The sequence below is a fragment of the Mesocricetus auratus genome, unplaced genomic scaffold (assembly GCF_017639785.1).
Source record: "Mesocricetus auratus isolate SY011 unplaced genomic scaffold, BCM_Maur_2.0 Super-Scaffold_4256, whole genome shotgun sequence".
Lineage (NCBI taxonomy): Eukaryota > Metazoa > Chordata > Mammalia > Rodentia > Cricetidae > Mesocricetus > Mesocricetus auratus.
In genome coordinates this window covers 54580630-54601578 of record NW_024429182.1, presented here as the reverse complement: position 1 = coordinate 54601578, position 20949 = coordinate 54580630, and the positions used below count along the sequence as shown (strand labels likewise).

At 49.2% G+C, this 20949-nt stretch overlaps 1 protein-coding gene across 1 annotated transcript in view; it reads left to right on the top strand.

Moving 5' to 3' along the window:
• Cpt1a (carnitine palmitoyltransferase 1A) overlaps positions 1 to 18087 on the top strand; it is a 60074-nt gene extending 41987 nt beyond the window's left edge. Inside the window, exons 10-19 of the mRNA XM_040750544.1 lie at positions 637 to 832; positions 2303 to 2491; positions 3284 to 3389; positions 5836 to 5952; positions 9060 to 9224; positions 10669 to 10803; positions 12192 to 12344; positions 14531 to 14644; positions 14876 to 14968; positions 16096 to 18087. Coding sequence (XP_040606478.1) covers positions 637 to 832; positions 2303 to 2491; positions 3284 to 3389; positions 5836 to 5952; positions 9060 to 9224; positions 10669 to 10803; positions 12192 to 12344; positions 14531 to 14644; positions 14876 to 14968; positions 16096 to 16182 — 1355 coding nt within the window. The 3' untranslated portion in view covers positions 16183 to 18087. The remainder of the gene's footprint in view (positions 1 to 636; positions 833 to 2302; positions 2492 to 3283; positions 3390 to 5835; positions 5953 to 9059; positions 9225 to 10668; positions 10804 to 12191; positions 12345 to 14530; positions 14645 to 14875; positions 14969 to 16095) is intronic.
• The last annotated feature ends 2862 nt before the right edge of the window (positions 18088 to 20949 follow it).

Here is a 20949-nt window from a genome sequence, read left to right as displayed (position 1 = left end):
AGATGGTCGTGTGGCACCTGATGTGGGTATTGTGAGCTGAGCTCTGGTTCTGTGGAAAAGCAGCAAGTGCTCCGAACCACTGAGCCATCCCTCCAGCCCCTGAAACAGCTTTCATGTTGGAGTTTTGCACTTTCTTCATCAGAATATTTTCTAGGATGCCCTCTTGTATAACCTGTGGCCTGGGTGCTTTGGACTCATGAGCTGTGTGGGAACTGGGTGTTCATTCATGAGGAGAATGCCCATCCCAAAGGACACCCCTACTCCTTCCCAAATTGCCACCAATAATAGGCAACCAAGTACTCAAATGCTCATGACTTGTAGGAGACATCTCATTCAAACTACATGTGCCAGCCCTGTTTCAGAGGCAAGGAAACCAAGGCTTTAGGGGGCTGGTTAAGCCAAAGATATGACTTAGTTTGGAATCAAGGGCCACATACCTGTAATCCTAGCACTCAGGAGGTAGAGGCCGGAGGACCAGGAGTTCAGGGTCATCTTTGGCTGTCTATATAGGGAGTCTGAGTCCAGTCTGGACTACACGAGATTCTCTCTCAAAAAGCCAAACAAACACTCAGATCTGAGGCTCCCACCAAGGCCTTCTGACTCCCTGTCTCTCCCTTTGGGTCCTCACCACCTCAGATACCATCCAACACATCAAGGACAGCCGGCACATTGTCGTGTACCACAGGGGGCGCTACTTCAAGGTCTGGCTCTACCACGATGGGAGGCTGCTGAGGCCCCGAGAGCTGGAGCAGCAGATGCAGCAGATCCTGGAAGACCCCTCAGAGCCACAGCCTGGGGAAGCCAAGCTGGCCGCCCTCACGGCTGCAGACAGGTGGGTCTGGGATTCACAGTGCTCTGAGGAGCTCTTCCTCAAGGGGCCCGTCCCCACTGATGCCAGCAGTAGCACCAGAGCAGCCAGAGCACCGTGTTGCTTCATAGTGTCAAGTCTGACTCCTGGATGGTGGGCCACAAGGGCAGCTGAATTCAGCACATGACAGGCAGGCCTGTGGGGTGGGGGTGGGGATTAAAGGTGTTTGCCACTACCGCCCAACCTTGATTTCTTTTTCTGAGGCAAGTGCTCCATCACTGAGCTAGACCTCAGCCAGGGAGACTTGGCTTTGTGTGTGTGTGTGTGTGTGTGTGTGTGTGTGTGTGTGTGTGTGTGTGTGTGTGTGGTGTGTATATGTGCGTGTATTTCAATGCTGGGTATCTTCATCTGTTGCTCTCCATCTTTTTTTTTTTTTTTTTTTTTTTTTTTTTTTAGAAAAGGTTGTTCCCAGAACCTGGAGCTCACTGATTGGCTATTCTGGCAAACCAGTGCACTCTAAGGATGCTCTTGGCTCCACCTCCTCAGTTCTAGGATGATAGGCAAAGGCCACAGATTCTCATGCCTCCGAGCTGACTTCCCAGCCCTCCACCCTCAAGTGAGCATGTCTTTAAGGTCAGCTCCAAGAGAGCATAGGAGTCAGATTAGAGTCCCTGATTCACTGTGGGAAAGAGAACTGCCTTGTACCCTGCTTTGAGCCGAATAAGGAGCAGGTGGAACAAGAAAGTGGGGGAGGGGATTTGGCTCTCCATCTTCCACAGAGCTGCTCTGAAGCTGCTGCAGGAGCCGAGGCCAGGGGCCAAACACTTTGATAAGGCACTCAGGAGAAACAGGGCTGTGTGTTGTTTGACATTTGGGCCCGAGACTGAGAAGGAAACAAGCATAGTTTCATCTCCTGCCTCTAGGGCTGGGGACCTGTGGCATTTGTGGGTGGAGGTGGGCAGTGGCGGTACAGCAGAAGGCTTGGGGACTGAGGGAGGGACCCAAGAGCAATGGGCGGGAGCTACTGAAGGGTGGCTTTGAAGGGACATGGCCCTCACACCAGTGTCAACAGTGTGGTGGGCACAGGATGGTCACCTTGGGTGTATCATGTGATCTGGGTTCAGGGGCCAGATGGTTTCACTCATCCCCTGCTCCAAAGTAGCTGTGGCCTGTTCTCTGTGCCTCAGGTTTCTTCATCTGAGGACACACACACTTTGGGTATTGTTCCTCAGGTGTTACCCATCCTCATTGTTTTGGAGACAGGGTCTCTCACCAGCCTGGAACTTGCCAGTTTGGGTGGCCTGGCAGGCCAGTGAGCCATGAGAATCTTGTCTTGGTCTTCTCAGGCCTGGGGTTTCGAGAATGTACCATCATACCTGGCTCTTTTACGTGGGCTGTGGGGATGAAATTCAGGTTTTCATGCTGACAATTGTCCACTGAGCAATCTGCCCATCCCTGGCGACTGTCTTCAGAGGCATTTACTTCTTGCTACAGAGTGCCTTGGGCAAAGTGTCGGCAGACCTATTTTGCACGAGGGAAAAATAAGCAGTCCCTGGATTCGGTGGAGAAGGCAGCATTCTTCGTGACGTTGGACGATTCGGTGCAGGGATACAGGAAGGAGGACCCGGAGGCTTCCATAGACAGCTACGCCAAATCTCTGCTACATGGCAGGTGTTTTGACAGGTACCTCCTCCCTTTAATCTCCAAAGTTGATGGGAGGTTGTGGCAGATATTCCTGGGTATGCTTTGGAGCAGCCTCCCTAAATCTGACCCCACCCTGAGGGTTGTACTGTGCAGGGATGAGCACCAAAACACAAGGCTCAGCCGGGCGTTGGTGGCGCATGCCTTTAGTCCCAGCACTTGGGAGGCAGAGGCAGGCGGATCTCTATGAGTTCAAGGCCAGCCTGGTCTACAAAAGCTAGTTCCAGGACAGACTCCAAAGCTACACAGAGAAACCCTGTCTCGAAAAACCAAAAACCAAAAGCAACAAGGCTCTGCTTGTCTGCCTCCCCCAGACTCCCACACACCGTCCTTCCCTTGCTCTCCCCACCGCCTCTCTTAACTGGGTTAAGAGGTGGCACACAGGGCAGGGTGGGTTCAGTCCCAGGAGTCAGCACTGGCTTTGGTTGTGGTTGTGCAGTTGCTGTGGTCCTGCTCTCCTGGATCCACTTTCCAGAGTTGTAAAGTGAGGAGGTGCCTCCCAGGCCTGGCTGGAGAGGACATGTGCTAGTCCAGTATTACAGTAGTCTGCACTGCTCAGGTCCCGGGAAACACATGCTGCATTTTATCTCTGGTACAAGAAGATATGAATGACTTTGTCCTGTGTGTCAGTCCCTTTATTGTCACCTTCCTGGGGTATGGAAAACTGTCAGGGGTGAGGAGAGGCCATAGCCCATGCAGAAAGAAACACACTACAGCTTTTAGGCTTCGGTGTCAATGTAACCCTGGAGCTCACGATCCTGTTTTCTTCTGTAGGTGGTTTGACAAGTCCCTCACGTTTGTTGTCTTCAAAAACAGCAAGATAGGCATGAACGCAGAGCACTCATGGGCGGATGCACCCATCGTGGGCCATCTGTGGGAGGTGAGCCACGCCCTTCTTACATATTGCTGAATGTGGACCAGACCCACTTCAACTTGGCTATATTTGTCTAATCCTCTGTATCAGTTTGGTTTCTTGGCCAAATACCTGACAAGAAGGGGGGAAGATTTCTTTCAGTTTAGGCTTTGAGAGGGCACAGCCCTGTGTGGCAGTGGAGTGTGGGGCCATAACTTGCTTCCTAGTAAACCTCAAGGCCTGCTCCCAATAACACACTCCTCCCAGAGTCCATAACATCCAAAACAGCACTACCAGCTGGGGACCAAGTATTAAAACACATGAGCCTGTGGGGACTTCTTACATACAGTGCAGAGTTCTTCACTGGTGGTGGTACCACACAGGAAATGAAAAGCATTTGAGTTTTGGTTTCCTGTAAAGTGTGTATAGGCACATCAATGTCTCTTGATATAGCTGAAGTCACACAATGACTCTCAGCTCACACAGCTTGGTTCATTCTGAAATAATAAATTTACTGCTAGACTTCTTAGTTTTTCTCACTTATCCTAGTTTGAGGGCAAACAAAAAGAAGCATATTAAAATGCGTGTGTGTGTGTGTGTGTGTGTGTGTGTGTGTGTGTGTGTGTGTGTGTGTGTGTGACCATTTAACCCAGGCCAAATTCTAATGCATGGCAATACTCCTGCCTCAGCCTCCAGGGTGCTGCTGGGATTATAGCCGGGTGCCGCCATACCCAGCTGAAACTTTGCATCTTGGTTTCTTTTTAAGTTCTGTGCCCAGGATTTCTTTTCCTGTGGTGCAAAATCAACTGCATAGTGCATGCTATGTCTTCCTGCTCCTGCCCGAGCTTTGCCCTCTTTCTGGAAGGGAGAGGTCTTCTTTAGGCCTAGCTGACCCTGTGCCCCGCTTCCTCAAAGCATACCCCGTCCCGAGAGGTTAGCGGCACCTGTCTCACCTCTCATCCCCCGGGTGCACTAACCTCTGCTTGGTGTCTTGGCAATTCCCATCTGCTGCTGCTAATTCAGCCACGGAAGGTTTCCCACATGGAAGAGCCTCGAAAGGGAGAACCAGGCACTTGGGACTTTAAGACCAGCACACTCCTAAGACACAGATTTCAAACGGCGATGTGCTAGTGCTTATGTATCTGCAGGCCCTGAGCGGATGCCAGCACAAGTGTGGACTCTGTTAGCCCAGGTATACAGATGCCTCACCTTTATTGTCCCCAGACACTGCAGCTCACACACAGTCCGGGGAGGCTCCGCACAGCCCAGAAGTACAAGCCTGTCGAAATATCCCGGGGACCTTTTAGATAACACATGGGGCACAGGCCGCGTGCAGCACACAGAGCATAGTTATCCAGGGCAGACCTAAGAGGATAAATGGTGCCACATGCCTCTAGTTCCAGCACTCAAGAGGCTGAGACAGGAGGATTCTGAGAACTTGAGGGCAATCAGGGCCACAGAGTAAGACAGACAAACAAAAACCCAAATGCATGATAAAAGAGATAAAGAAGAAAGTCAATAAGATATCCACAGGGTCTGACTGATTTTAAGGTTTATTGTGCATATGAGTGCAGTACATGCAGCAACCAAAAGGGGGTGGCAGATCCCCTGGAGCAGGAGTTACAGGTGGCTGTGAGCGGGGGACCAAACCCCAAACTTCAGTCAGAGCTGCAGTCACTCTTAGTGGCTGAGCCATCTCCAGCCCCCAGACTAATCCTTTAAAGCAAGTCTGATTGCCAGGCAGTGGTGGCACTCCTTTAATCTCAGCACTTGGGAGGAAGAGGCAGGTGGATCTCAGTGAGTTAGTGACCAGCCGTGTCTACAAGAGCTATTTCTAGGACAGCCTCCTCCACAGCCACAGAGAAACCCCTACCCCCCAAAAAAAGCAAGTCTGATCAAGATAAGGCTAAGGGAGGTAAACTTAGGCCAGGGATACAAGTAGAATCAGTAGCTACTTTTCTGTCTGCCCGATGAAATGACGAGGGCTCTTGAGTGGAGCCTGGGTACCTAGGAGAGTGCTGGGGACTTGGCTCTCATCCTAGAGGCACAGTGCCACACTGCCATGGGGCTGATGCCGAGATGTGAAGCCTGGTAGAGGCAGCCATAGCCGAGGCAGCATCCTGGCAGATGCCTGTGCTTCCCTGGTATCACAAAGGGCACAGAAAGGCTGTGCAGGTGGGCACTAGAGATGCAGAGGATATGCCCTGCGGGGAGGCTTCCAGCTGCAGTTTTACCCTCTCAGGGCCTCTAGAAACCACACACCCCCTGCCTGAGAGCTTCCAGGTCTCTGCCCTTTTGGGGTTTAAGCTTTATTTTGTGTGTGTTGAACTGAAATGGACACCCAGCACCCAGCTGGTGGGTACTGGGGAAGGAAGGCACTACCCTCGCTTCCAAGACTGGTTCCAGGTGTGTTCTGTGCTGAGCATGGAGGAGACATGTGCTTACTCTGCTCTCTCTGCTTCTTTCTCCTCAGTATGTCATGGCCACTGACATCTTCCAGTTGGGCTACGCAGAGGACGGGCATTGTAAAGGAGAAACCAACCCCAACATCCCCAAACCCACCAGGCTACAGTGGGATATCCCAGGAGAGGTAAGTCTGCTGAACCAGAGACCCTCATTCACCATGGTGCTTCTGAAACGGTCCTGAGCCCCTTTGACAGGCAAGCTCTTTCCCAAACAGAGAGGAAGCCGTTTGCCCGGAGTTGGGGACGGGGCCTGGGCTGCTGGAGAAAATGAGGCTTCAGTTTTTACCTCTCTGTTAAGATTTCTGCTGTGAAGTCACTGAGCTTCTGCAAATTCCCTGAAAATAAGGATGAAAACATAAATCATAACTTGGTGGCAGTAGTGCTCATCTTTAATCCCAGCACTCAGGAGGCAGAGGCAGGCTGATCCCTGTGAGTTGGAGACCATCATGGTCTACAAAGCGAGTCCCAGGACAGCCAGGTTCCGGGCATGGCACCCAGGGCTTTGTGCAAGCCTGGCAAGCGCTCCACCTACTGAGCTACATCCTCAGCTCCCAGATTGGTGATTTATAATTTTTAAAACAGTGAGTATTGGCTCCCCATAGTTATTTTTGGATTGTGTAAAGGTGGCCTACTTCTGTCATCCCAGTTCCTGTGGCTGAAGCAGGAGAACCTCTGTGACCTTGTCACAAAACAAAACAAAACAAAAAAAAAACACAGAAGATTCTGAAACACACTTTGCATGTGTGAGATTTTAGAAGTGTAAATAATACTATTTCTAAATGACAATAAAGGGATTTTTTTTATAGGAGCCCTTTGAAGAAGGGATGCTAGGGTTGGAACACCCAGCCTGTCGGAATTTCTGGGGCCTGAAAAACACTTTTTCCTGTGGTTAAAGTTCTAGACCCTAGGCTCTGAAGTCCCAGGGCAGTGTGGGGTCCATGGCCTCTGCAGAGAGGCTGACCTTGGTGCTGGGCCTGACTAGGCCACAGACTGCTCACTGGGTCTTTTCAACACACCTTTTGTTAGAGCAGAACTAAGAGGCCGAGGTAGTATTTCCTGGATGCCACACAGCCTGCCCTGCTCAGCATCCCCACCAGGGTGGTGTGTCTGTGAAGCTTCCTGGAAAATCACCAGATTCTGTTTACACAGGGTCATGTGGGTGGCATAGGTTGTGTAGGTTTGGACAGACATCCAGTATCATGTGTCTGCTGTCACAGCATCAGACAGCAGTCACTGCTGTAAACAACCTGTGGCTTCCACCTGCCACCCCCTTCCCCAACACTGATCTCTTTATTGTCCTTTAAAAATAATATTATTTAATGCTTCTAGAATTTCACATGTGTAAACAATGTAATTTGATTATATCCATTCCTCCCTCCAGTTCCCCCTGGGTCCTCCCTAACACATCTCCCTCCCAACTCCATGACTGTTATGACAAAGAGCGAGGGAACCTTGACAGATTCCATGGCAGGCGAGGTGACCAAGGTGGGGGACAAACATGTCAGGCAGACAGAGCTTAAACAAGAAGTTTCATTAAAGAAGGAACTGAGTGGGAAGGAAAGAGAAAAGAGGTACAGAGACAGAGAGAGGACAGAAGAGATGAGGGAGACAGGAAAAGTCTGTCTGCCCCAGGGGAACAGTGGGAAAAGAGCATAAATGGACCCCTTTCTTTTAAAGGGGTCCTTTGCACCTGTGGCGGACTGCTAGTCATGGAACCCTGGGCTGACCAGGGTGCTGCCTAAGTGTATTCTGCCAGGTGACAGGGGCAGGCCAGCACAATGCCTGAATCCCTACAATGACATCTTTATAAATTTTACTTTTAATTTTGTGTGTATATGCCCTTGTGGGTATGTGTATGTGTGTAGAGTGCCCTTGGAGACCAGGAGAGTCAAATCCTCTGGAGCTGGAGTCACAAGTAGTTGAGATACGGATGCTGGGAAGTGAACTCAGGTCCTCTGCAAAAGCAGTACACACTGCTTAATTGCTGAGCTACCTCTCCGGCTTCTCTATAAAATAATAACAACAACAGTCCAATGAGTCCGCTAGTGCTCCCAGTGTGCTCAGGGGTGTGGGCTGGCCACCAGAGCAGGGACCCTCCCACTGGCCTCACCCTACAAAAGAATGACACCACCACCTCTAGCTGCCATGGCTGCCAATACATCCTTGGCTCAGAGTGGGCCTCATGAGCCCCTCCCTGCTCCATGCTAGAATGTTGCTTGCTTGATCGTGTGCAGGCAGCCACAGCTGCTGTGAGTTCATGCGTACAGCAGTCCTGTCATGTCCAGAAGATACGTTTTCATGCCGCTTTCCCATAACATCTTCCTTAAAATGAGCTTGCTTTCTGCAACAGACCCTCAGTTGTTGAAGGTCCCTTGAGTCTCTGGGAAGTCTTTCCCTGAGGAGACACAGTCTGCCCCTCAAAGACCCCAATGACAAATTAAAGTATGGTCCCACCGAAGTTTGAGTTTATTGGACTTGCTCATGGAGTGATCCTGGAGTGAGGGCAAGGATCACGTGGCCCCAGGAGCAACTGTGCCAGAAGAAGGTCAGACTGGTGTGGATGATGGCGTCCCCATTGCCCATAGGTGGAGTTCTACTTTGTGGTACCTTTCCATCACCCACATAGTCTAGCATCTTCCAAGGTGACAAGGTGACATGGTTGGGGCAGAATCACATACAAATAACTACATGAAATGTGAGGGCAATCTGGCTATGTCATTTGTCACCCCAGTGATCTCCAGTGTTAATTGATCTGATCTGGCTGGCCAGACAGGTATCCCTTCCTTCATTACTACTTCTTGCTAGTCTCCTAAAGCTGCCCACCTCTTGGAAGAAAACCTTCCCCTTACAGAGCAGGGCCATCATCCTTGTACAGTAGATACCCTCTCCTTCTAGACCCTCCAAAGAAGGATCTGGAAATGGGGGAGGGGCTGCCTTGGAAGTTTCTTACACATAACCCTAGCTCTGATGATGTTGCCTGTCCTGTTCGAAGGATTGTTCTGTTGCACTCCACGACAGTCTCATGGGCAGCAGGAACTGTGTTTCCTGACTCAGTTTCCCCACTGCTCCCAGGGTGAGGTAGAGATGCTGTGCTTTTCCCTCGCCAGGGTTTCCAGGTAGCCTTTCCAGAAAAATCGCAGAGAATGTGAAATGCACATTTCCAGACTTGGTTCTGCCCTGTCCCGTTCTGTCGTGCTTCCCCAGTGACTGGGGCCTCCTTCTTTTCCTGCAGTGTCAGGAGGTCATAGAGACTTCCCTGAGCAGCGCCAATCTTTTGGCGAATGATGTGGACCTGCACTCCTTCCCGTTTGACACCTTTGGCAAAGGGCTGATCAAGAAGTGCCGGACGAGCCCCGATGCCTTCATCCAGCTCGCACTGCAGCTGGCACATTACAAGGTAAGAGAGGATCTGCTCTCATCCTGAGCACTGTGGGGTCACCCCACACACCTGGGCTGTTTCCCCAGTAGGAAAGAGGTTTAAAGTCTAGCATGGAGGGCAGCCGACACCAAACACCAGCCCTGCAGGTCTCTACCAGGTGTAGAATGTCACACTGCAGATCACCCTTGGTTTATAGTAACATCCCTCTCAAGCAGTAGCTTCTATAACAGTTCAACCTTATAATAGGGGCTGGAGAGATGACTCAGCCTTTGCAGAGGACCCCATTCAGTTGTCAGCGCCCTGCATGGTGACTCACAACCACCTGTAACTCCAGTTCCTGGGATCTGATGCCCTCTTCTGTCTTCTGTGAACTACATTCACATGGCCACATATTTGTATGGAGGCAAACACACATAAAATTTTAAAGTATAAATCTTAAAAGCAACCCTATAATAAGGCCTGGAACCTACAGTGTGGTCAGAGGACAAATTATTTAATATGTCTGATCTTTGATATCCCTTTCCATTAAAGTATAAGTCATCACTCCTCGATGCTCTAGGCTGAGTCAGGATTATGTGACATTTCCATCTCCTTCCTCTAAACACCGCTAAAGGGTGGCAAAAGCAGTCTATGCTTGAGGGAGGATGTGGAAGGGACTTTGGTTCTTGGGAGGGGACTGCCTGCCCTAGACAGAGACACTCAGTTGCTGGGGCTGCAGAAGTCAGTGTGTGTGGCACCAGGTCTAGATGTACTACATGGTGGGAGGGTGGATATTGGCTCCCCGGGGCTAACTGTCCTTCCCCTACTGTGGTGTTGTGACATCCAGGGACACCGCCTCCAGCTGTACCATCCTTCTCTCAGATGTCCACCACCCTCGAGTTCTCCCCACCCACCTTTGTTCCCCTCCTTTTCATTTCGGGACCCAATTCCTAGTCCTCTGTGGTCACCCTAACCTCACCTTCCTCTTCTTCTCTCCCTAGCCACACCCTCCTGGCCACCCCCCCACCCTCTCCACAGGTTTCAGTGGCTGTTGGTACCTCCCATCCTACTCTCCACAGGGGCCTTCTATGCCGTCCTGAGAACAAACTTCCATCTGCTCCCGGGGCTACTGTCCTGTCCTTGGTCATGCTGACTGAACTCTTCATCCTCCGGCCTTGCCTTACTGCCCCTATCACTCCCCTGTGACTCTCAGACCTTCCCGTGGCCCTGACCTTGCTGTATGCCGTGTCCTTCCTAAGTGTGTCCACAAGCATTCACATTAGGATCTAATGTCTTCTTCTGGTCTCTGGACACCAGGCACATACATGTTGCTCAGATGCATATGCAGGCAAAACACCCATACAATACAATTACGTTTTAAATAAAGGGCAGGGGGCATACTCCCTTCTAGGCCACTTCTCCCTGTAGACTTAGATGGTCACTCCCACCTGTCAGCCCTAAGCTGTGTTTCCTGCCTTACTAGGACATGGGAAAGTTCTGCCTCACATATGAAGCCTCCATGACTCGGCTCTTCCGAGAGGGTAGGACAGAAACCGTACGTTCCTGCACTACAGAGTCCTGCGACTTTGTGATGGCCATGGTGGACCCCACGAAAACGGTAAGGTCATAGTGACAGAACACAGCATGATGCATGCTTTTCTGGAAGCTCCTGACCATGAGACTCTCTAGCCCTTACATATGCACTCTTCCATCCTCACCCTCCTCCCTCTACCCCTGCACTTACACCCCTGCACTCCTCCCCATGCTCCTCTCCCCCCAACACCTCATGCTTCCATCTTTCCAAAGGAACAGAAAGCATTCACGAAGTTCAGTAGGGACACACACACACAGTGTTGTCCACTGAGCTTTGGGGGATGAGATTATATGTACTGAGAACCTTCACATGAGAATGGGCATAGCACAGGAATGGAAGACAGAAGGATACCCATGACTGGTGTAAGTGGACTTTGACTGGGCTATCTTCTGAGCCTGTTTCTCGATCTACCAGACAAAGCTGGAACTTCCTGTGCTCTGCCTCTGAGGAGCCCTGTAGTAGCCTTGTGAAGGTAAAGGTGAAGAAGTAGACTCATGAATTCAGTCTGCTGCAGGCCCCAACTAGCATATAGCTACATTCAGATCTGTGCCCAGGGGCCCAAGCCCCCGGATAGGTGCTTATTGCCAACCAACAATAGACTGCAAGAGAGCCCACCTAGGGCTTTCTTTCTTCTAGAAAAAAGTGGCAGTTGGCTCCATTGTCACTAGATCCTTCAGTATGCTCCTGAGAGGCCCTGTCTTTCATAGGAGGGCCAGTGCCTCGACGTACCTCCATGTAAAGGTCACGTTACTCAGATAAAGTTTTAATGCCCAGAAGAACCAGAAGTAGCCTATGTGTATGTGTGTGCATAACGTGTGTATGTATGTGTGGTCTGTATATGTGAGTGTGAATGGAGGCCAGAAGTCAGTGTTGGTGTCTTCCTCCTTATTCTTCACCTTGTATTTTGAGATGAAGTCCCTCACTGAATCTAGGGCTTGCTGTTTTGGTTAGACCGGCTGGTCAGCAAGCCCTGAGGAATGAGCTTGGGTCTCATGCTTTTGTGCAGCAAGCATGTCCCTGAAGCATCCCGCCCGGGTCATATTGAACCTTTCCCAGTACCATTTTAACAGAATTGCCAAGGTGGGTTAGTACTCTCATCTGTGACACAAAAAATAAAAATAAAAAACAGAGGGACAGCTGGGATGGAGCACCAGGTTTGACAAGAACTCTTAACAGCTTATGAGGTCTCACAGGAGTGTACACAGCAGACACCTCCACACAGGGTGCCTCTCCAACAACCAGCCCACCCTGGCAGCCCTTTTGAGGCAAGAATCTGGGAAGGGACAGTGAGCTGGTGGGCTCTGTCAAGACATCTTGGTCATAGAACCGGGACACATCCCACTGCCTTTTGCAGACCACTGAAGAGAAAGTGGCCTGGCACACAAGCATGTCCTTGTCTTGTTGACCCTTAGATGGAGCAGAGGCTCAAGCTGTTCAAGATAGCTTGTGAGAAGCACCAGCACCTGTACCGCCTCGCCATGACGGGCGCCGGCATCGACCGCCACCTCTTCTGCCTCTATGTGGTGTCCAAGTATCTTGCAGTTGACTCCCCTTTCCTGAAGGAGGTAAGCTGCCTGCCTGCCATCGCTGCATGCTCAGCCTGCTTGCTGGGATCAGGTCTTAGACTTGCTCCAGCCTCGCACATCAGCTGGGTGGAAGGCAGTAGGCGTGTGGAGATGCAAGCTGCAGCTTTGGTACCAGGTTTCTTCAGCAGCTTGGGAAGGCTGATGTGGGCCCTCAACAAGAGCTGAGTGCTAGTAAAATATGGCAAATAAGTAGAAAGAGATGAGCACTGAGTATTTGTCAACTTTGTTCTGTGTATGTACACCTGTGTGCACTTGTGTGAGCAAGTGTATGCACACATGTGGAAGCCAGAGGAGGGCATCGGGTATCTTCTATCATCATCCCTCACCTTAGTCCCTTGAGAACTGAACCTCCAGGGTCAGCTCACCAGTGTTTCTGGCAAGACTGACAGCCAGCGATACCCTGTATTATGTTTCTACCCACACCCAGCACTGGGGTTGCTGGCATGCTTACTGCTGTTTTTTATTGTTGTTATCTTTGTTTTCCCATGGATGCTAGGGATCCAAACTTGGGTCTTCATGCTTACACAGAAAACACTCTCACCCACTGAGCCATTTCCCCAGCCCCTTTGTGTGTGTGTCTGTGTGTGGCTGTAGCTGTTTTACCCTCATGTGTGTCTGTGTATCATGCTTGGTGTTTATGGAGGACATCGTGTCCCCTAGAACTTTAGTTACAGCTGGTCGTGAGCTGCTATATGGGTGCTGAGAATCGAGGTCCTCTGGAAAAGCAGCCAGTGCTCTTAACCTCTGAGCCATATCTCCAGCCATCTGTTTTTGGGTTGAGGCAGGGTCTTACTAAGTAGCTCTGGCTACCCTGGATCTCAGTATATGGACTAGGCTGCCCTTAAACTCACAGAGATCCACCTGGGATTAAAGGTATATACCACCACACCTGACTTCATCTTTGTTCTTAATATTTGTGATTTTAAATTTTGAGATAGGCTCACCATATTGATCAAGGTGTTCTTAAATTCCTGTGTTCAAATGGTTCTTCAACATCCTAAGGTAGCCAGGACTAAAGTCATGTACCACTACACCCAAATTTCTAGACTTGGGGGTGTTGTTGTTGTTGAGACAAGGTCTCTATGGCCTCAAACACAATCTGTTGCCGGGATAACTTTGAACTGCAGACCTTTTTGCCTCCACCTCCTGTGTGCTAGGATTATTGTGTTCAGCCTGGCTTTTCTGTCTTATTGAAACAGGATCTCACTTTGTAGCCTGGGATAGCCTTCAGTAGCAATCTTCCTGCCTCGGCCTCCCGAATGCGGGGATTATAAGTACGCATCACCATACTGACTTTTAACAGTGGCTGAATATAATAACCAGCTTGAAACATCCTTGAAAATCTAGAGGTGGGCTCTTAGAGGTTGTCCCAGATCCCACTGACTGTCATCCACCTCCAGAGAGAGAGATGGTTTGGTCAAGGGGAGGGGCCTCATGCTCTCATATTTTAATCTTTGTGCAGCCTCCAGGGTCTTGTCTTCCTGTTAGGGGTCCTCAGGCAAAGGAGAGGAAGGGTGTTCTATATTGCTTTCTGCTGCTGCCGTAAAATACCCTGAGCACTTGCCACTTGGGGAGGGATGGGTTTAATCTGGCTTACACTTCCAAGTCACAGTCCATCACTGAGGGAAGTCAGGGCAGGACCTAAGCAGGAACAATGGAGATACACTCCTGGAAACGATGGAGGCTCGCTCCTTGCTGGCTTGTGCACAGGCTCATATCTATTTAGCATTCTTTAAAAATACATTTTATATGTATGAGTGTTTTGCCTGTGTGTATAAATGTATGTCTATCAGGTGTGTGCAGTGCCCAGAAAGATGTCCTGAAACGATTGTAAACCACCACGTGGTGCTAGCAATCACACCTGGGTCCTCTGCAAGAACCGGAAGTGCTCTTAACCACTGAGCATCTCTCCAGCCCTCTCCACTAGATTACGTACACAGTTCAGGACGGGGAACAGAACCACCTACGGTGAGCTGGACCTTCCTGCATCACTTAGGAGAGTCTTCCACAGACATGTCCACAAGCCAGCCTGACACAATTACTCAGTTAGGAATGGTTTATGCTCACCCCCAGGTGATTCTCAGTTGTGTCAAGTTGACAGTCAATGCTCACTAGGAGAAGGGGGTGGGGGAAGTGTCATTTGAACATTTTTTGCTTTGTCACAGGTTTTGTCTGAGCCATGGAGGTTATCCACAAGCCAGACTCCTCAGCAGCAGGTGGAACTGTTTGACTTTGAGAAAAACCCCGACTATGTGTCCTGTGGAGGTGGCTTTGGGCCGGTAAGTGCAGCCAGGACCACCTACTAACTTCAAGCTCATCCCGTTGTCCTCAGACTGCCTCAGACCCACTCACTACATAGTCCAGGCTGGCCTTGAACCCACTGCTTCAGCCTCTCCAGTGCTGGGATTCCAGAGTGAGGCCCCACCACTGCCCAGTTTTCTATTGAGAACAGGAAGTCCCATACTCGTGATCTCATTTCCTAGTGCTGAAACTGACCTTTCTCTCTGCAGGTTGCTGATGATGGCTATGGTGTTTCGTACATTATTGTGGGAGAGAATTTCATCCACTTCCACATTTCTTCTAAGTTCTCCTGCCCTGAGACAGTGAGTATATTGGGGACTCCTTTTTCCCAGAAACGTGGTAATTTTCTTTTTGGAGGGAGCATATCTTTTTCTTTCTTTTTTTTTTTTTGTTTGTTTTTAGGTGTTGTTTTGTTTTTTTCCAGACAGGATTTCTCTGTAGCTTTGGAGCCTATCCTGGAACTCGCTCTATAGACCAGGCTGTCCTCAAACTCATAGAGATCTGCCTGCCTCTGCCTCCCAAGTGCTGGGATTAAAGGTGTGCGCCACCACCGCCCGGCCAAGGGAGCACATCTTAAATAGAAACTTTCAGTTCAGATGTCAACATTTATTAGCTTAGCTATTTTCACATAGATGAATTTCACTCATTTGAAAGGCATATGTTTATTTTATTTACCTACCTTTGCTGGTAGCAGTGGTCTTAAGTCTTTGTGTATATGAATGTATGTGTTTCTGTGATTCTCTCTATTCTAAACAACTTTGTGAACAAGTTTTGGCCTCACATGAACTTGGCACTGCCTGAGAGATCCCCCCCCCACAGAAACCTGTTTGATGGCCTTACAGCATCAGCTCTTATGCTGCCAATGCTATAGAAGCTTCCAGGCTGCCAGCCCCCACCAACAGAACCAGAGTCCTTAAGAATGTGGTTCAAAAAGCCAGGCCTGAGGTGCACACCTATAACCCTAGCATTACTTAGGAAGCTGAGGCATGAGAGTTGAGAGTTCAAGGATAGCTTCATGCCTCAGCTTTCTAAGTAGTGAAGAGAGCACTGAATACTTATCCTTACCAGTCTCTTTATTCCCTGGAGAAGGGGGTCCCTCTCTCTGGACTCGGTGCTCCATTTGGGCCTAGGCTGTTTGATCAGCGGGTTCTCAGAAATGCTGCCTCTGCCCCCATCCCCAGCTGGGTTACAGGTGGAGAAGGCCATGCTTGGCTTTTACATGGGTGCTGAGGATCCATACTCACTCCCCAGGTTTGCACAGGCATTTTGTCCAATGAGCCGGCTCCCCGGCTCCTTTCATTTGTCTTTTGAAGATAGAATCTTGTTATCAAGTCCAGAATAGACTTAAACTTGCTACAGTCCATGCTCCTGCCTCAGGTCTCAGTTGCTGGGATTTGCGTGGCTGCTGATGTGTTGTGCTCTCCTTTAGGACTCACACCGATTTGGGAAGCATGTGAAACAAGCCATGATGGACATTATCACCTTGTTTGGCCTCACCATCAATTCCAAAAAGTAACTCCCCTGAGCCGCATGGAAGGAAAACTCTTGTGATACAAACCAAATGAAGAATAGGTGTTGCTCCTGATTGTAGCACAGGCAGAAAATCACCCTTATAAAACTCAGTTTTCCTTCCAGAAGGTTTACCGTCTGTCTCCCTAGAACAACAGTAGGCTCCACTGTGTGAAGCATGACCCTGCTACATCCAGAGGTGCCCTGGCTCCGGGAAGACTGGGCACAGTTCCCTGAAGTCTTCTGAATCAGCTCCTACTGATGAAGGGATTAAAATACTGGTGAATTCCTGGATTATTGGGATTGTAGCTTCACACTTGGTGGAGGTGACAAGACTTCCTTGGGGACACCTTATAAATACCTGGGACTGGAAGGTGCCTGGTTTCGCCCAGGCAGTACAGACATCACCTTGTGGAAAGAATCTTCAGAGCCAGTGGAGGAAACAACTGAAGCTAACACGCATGTAATGCACTAGTGGGATGTTTGGGCCTGGGTGACAGCCATCATCCCTTTGGGAGTCACATTTGAATCGCCACATTTCCAAGAAGCAGAACACCACCTCTTCAATGTCACCAACCCCACACGTCTTCAAAACCCAGTGCCTTAAAGATGGAAGCCCCTTGGTAAGTGGGGCATTAGAGAAGACTGATTTGAGAAGTCTTGGGGTGAATGTGTGAGGATGTTGCTTCCCCTCAGTGGTTTCCTACATAGGGATCCCCCTAAGCAAGCACTTCCCCTACTCTCAGAAGACCAGGTCCTTGGTGAAGGCAGTGACACTGAGTCTCCTTGCCTGTCAGTTCCATTAAGACAGGTGTGTGTCAGCAGAGGGGGTTGAGGGGCCTGGTGGTCAAAGGCTCCATAGCTGGAGACCAGCTGGAGAGTGTGGCTTGCTATATTGGCAGCTGGTGGCAAGGGGAGTAGGACCCTAGTCACTGAGTGGGGAACAGAACTGGCACAGGCAACCTCACAGGCAGCTAGGAGACACACCCTAGACATCAACGGGGTTACCTTCTGACCCACCCAGAGAGAGGAGACTTGCTCTCAGTTCCACAGAAGACTGGGTCATTTTGGTGACAGACTCAGGAGTCTCACGTGATGGGTGCTTTGTACCCAAATGCCATCCCTCAATGGACGTGCCTTTCTTGTAAGCGCCTGATGAACTGCAAGGCAATTCTGCACCAAGTCTGTTTGATATTTGTAAACATAAGCATAATGGGCCCCCTCCCCCATTGCCATCCTGTCCTGACAAGCTTAACTATTGGTCTTTCAAATCATGTATTTATTTTTCTGACCACTTCCAGTGTGCCCTTTGGCCTTGCTCAAGTCCTGCCCCTGTGCTCGCGGTAGCACAAAGTGAGGGCGGGGTGACCAGAAGCGCCAAGAGGTGTTGACTGAATAGCTTATGCATGTCGTACAGATGTACATGTATAATTTTGTAATCTAAAAAATCACAACTAAAAGGGCCAAAGATTCTTTTCCTCTTAAAAGCAAGAAAACAAAAGACAACATTAATACAAAAGCAGAAACAAACAGTAAGCCAGAGACACCTAAATCTCACTATGACCACTGACTAACATGTGCTACCCCAGGAGTCCTGCTAGTGTCCAGGCGTCACATTCCTCTCTGGGGCTTCCAGTGTCCTGGCTGCTCCTGAGCAGTTAACAATGCAATTTCATATTCCTCACAAGGTGGAAGGGTGGGCTTTCACTGTGTATGTCGAAAGAAGGAGTAAGACTATTATATATTTAATTTAATGTGGAACAAAACAGTCTTACCACAGCCAAGATTTGATTTCAGTATCCTAATTTATCAATTGCCTATAAATAACCATATGCTGTCTGGATATAAATCTTAGAATGCATGTGTGAATGAATGTAGCTGACCATTAATAAAACATTAATCCTGTCTACTACAGCATTTGTCCCTGTCTCCTTTGTCATACTAATCAGTGGGGGTTCTGTGACAAGTACTGGCCTCTGAGCAGGCAGTGTGGGACACTACAAACAGTAACTGAGCAACAGCATGCGCTGGAGCCTGCCTGCTGCCGCTTTCGCCATCCTCTCCTCTGTGAGTGACAGGCATCATAGCAGGTGCTTAGCAAATGCATGCTAAACAAATGATGGATGTTTCCTTTTCTTGAAACGTGTAGAGTGCATGCCTGTGTGGCATATGCACATGTGTGTACAGCTGTGCAGGTACATGAAGAGGTACGTCACTCCTCCATCACTTTCTGCCTCATTCCTTTGAGACAGGGAGCCTGTGCTTGCTTTTTTTTTTTTTTTTTTTTTTTTTTTGGCTCAGCTGACAGCCAGCAAAGCTCCAGCAGTCCTGATTCTGCCCCGCCTCAGTGATAGGGTTACAGGTTACAGGCGTGTATGCAAGCACACCTGAATTCTGGTCTTCATGTTGTTCAAGTTTTACCTGCTGAGCCAACTCTCTAGACAAACACTTGAGTTTCTTCAGCAGGCTTTCCTGAATATATCTGCTCTAGGCACTGGGAATGCAGGCCTGACTTGCCACTGCCACCAGTTCCAAGTCAGCCAACTTGTATAAGGGCTGGGTGGGATGGCACAGACCTTGAATCCCAGTACTAGGGAGATGTAACTAGGAAGATCATGGATTTGAGGCAACCCAGGCTACATAGTGAGTTCTAGACTAGCCTTATCTCATAAATGAAGCAACATGGAGCTGAACATGGACCAGCAGTTAAGAACATGTGGCTGCTCTTGCAGGAGACCTGGGTCAATGCCCAGCACTCACATGGAAACTTAACAACCACCCATAACTCCTATTCCAAGAGATCTGATACCCTCTTCTGACCTCCACCAACGCCAGGCATGCAGATGATACACTGCATAACACTCATAAACATAAAAAGTTAAATCTCGGGAAATTATTTATAAAGTAAACAAGAGCCCCGAGAGGCAGATGTGGAGAGTAGAAGCTGGCACAAGGAAGTACCCAACTGGGAGTGGGTTGGAGCTGAGACCAACAAGAATAACAGGAAAGAGCCAGCTTTGGCCAACACACCAGAGACAGCATCAGGTCCAGAATTACCAGGCTTGGTCTGAACAACTTTGGTGACACACCAGCGTCTGTGTGTATCTGGTGGTTAGGTGTCCAAGACTCCTTACCATGTTCTCCAGGAGGTTCTTGGCATAATGCAGTAGGGTTTCCAGGCCTGCCCTTTAATGTACTGTGTTCATTCCAGCTGTGGAACATGTGTACCCAGACACCAGGAGAGGGGAGGGTTGGAGATACAAAGCATCATGACAAGACAGTCTAGGGAACAAGAGGATGTCAGCCTGGTCTCCCATTTAAGCTTTTGGTGGGAGGTTTTCATGGAGTGTAACTGAATGAGGGGAATCTCATCTTAACTGGAAGAAGCTGTGTAGAACAGAACATTGTGTAGGAATCCTTCCCATGGGTGTGGAAATAGCGAGGTCGCAAAGAAATTCTTGGTGCAAAAATGATGATGTGGCTCAGTCTACAGAGGGCTTGCCTAGCATCCAAGAAGCCCTGAGTTCGATTCTCATAACAAATAAATTGGGCATAGTGGTACATGCCTATAATCCTAGCACTCAGTAGGTAGAGACAAGAAAATGAGAAGTTCAAAATCAACCTTGACTACATAGTAAGGCCAGCTTGGGCTACATGAGACCTTACTGTTAAAAAGAAGTTAAAAAAATAATTTAGTTGAGGTCAGTAGTTACTTCGAATTGGAAATCAACCTGGACTAAATATTGCCAGACCTACCAGAGTCACACAAGACCCTGTCTCAAAAAACCTAAAACAGCTGATGAGATAGATGGCTCAGTGGGTAAAGGTCCTTACTGCCCAGCCTGACAACTGAAGTTTGATCCCTGTCTTGGGGTTTCTATTGCTGCAACGAAACACCATGACCAAAAAGCGAGTTGTGGAGGAAAGGGTTTATTAGGCTTACACTTCAGCATTGCTGTTCATCACTGAAGGAAGTCAGGACAGGAACTCAAACAGGCAGGAACCTGGATGCAGAAGCTGATGCAGAGGCCATGGAGGGGAGCTATTTACTGGCTTGCTTCCCATGGCTTGTTCAGTCCAGCTTCTTAAAAAACCCCGGACCAACAGCCCAGAGATGGCACCATCCACCATGGGCTGGCCCTCCTGCGTTGATCACTAAATGAGAAAATGTCTTACAGCTAGATCTCATCTAGGCATTTCCTCAACTGAATCTCCTTCCTCTGATAAGTCTGTTTAATAACGTGTGTCAAGTTGACACACAAATCCACCCAGAACAATCCCAGAACCCATGCAGTGGAAGGAGAGAATTAACTCTCCACTCTGGGAAGTTTTCCTCTGCTGCAAACTCATGACATGGTGGGTCTACATATACAGACAAACACAATAACTATAAATAAACAAAAAAATCTGAAAGCAAAGCCTGATGGCACAGGACTTTAATTCCAATTGCTGGGGAGGCTGAGACAAGGCAACAAGTTCAAAGGTCTCCTAGTGTACAGGAGTCCCTAAATTCAATCTCACGTTCTAACATGCATACATGCTTACAACTACCTGGAACTCCAGTTCCAGAGAATCAGGCACCCTTTTCTGGCCTTCTCAGGCACTACACCTACATGCATGCATACATGTGCACTCGCACACAAATGCACACACACTCGGGCACTCACACCAAGCTAGAAGACCCACTTAGCACTACTTCAAATTCCCTGGAATGTCAGTCATGCTTTTAGCCTCAACTCTGGGGAGGCTGAGGCAAGCAGATCTCTGTGAGTTC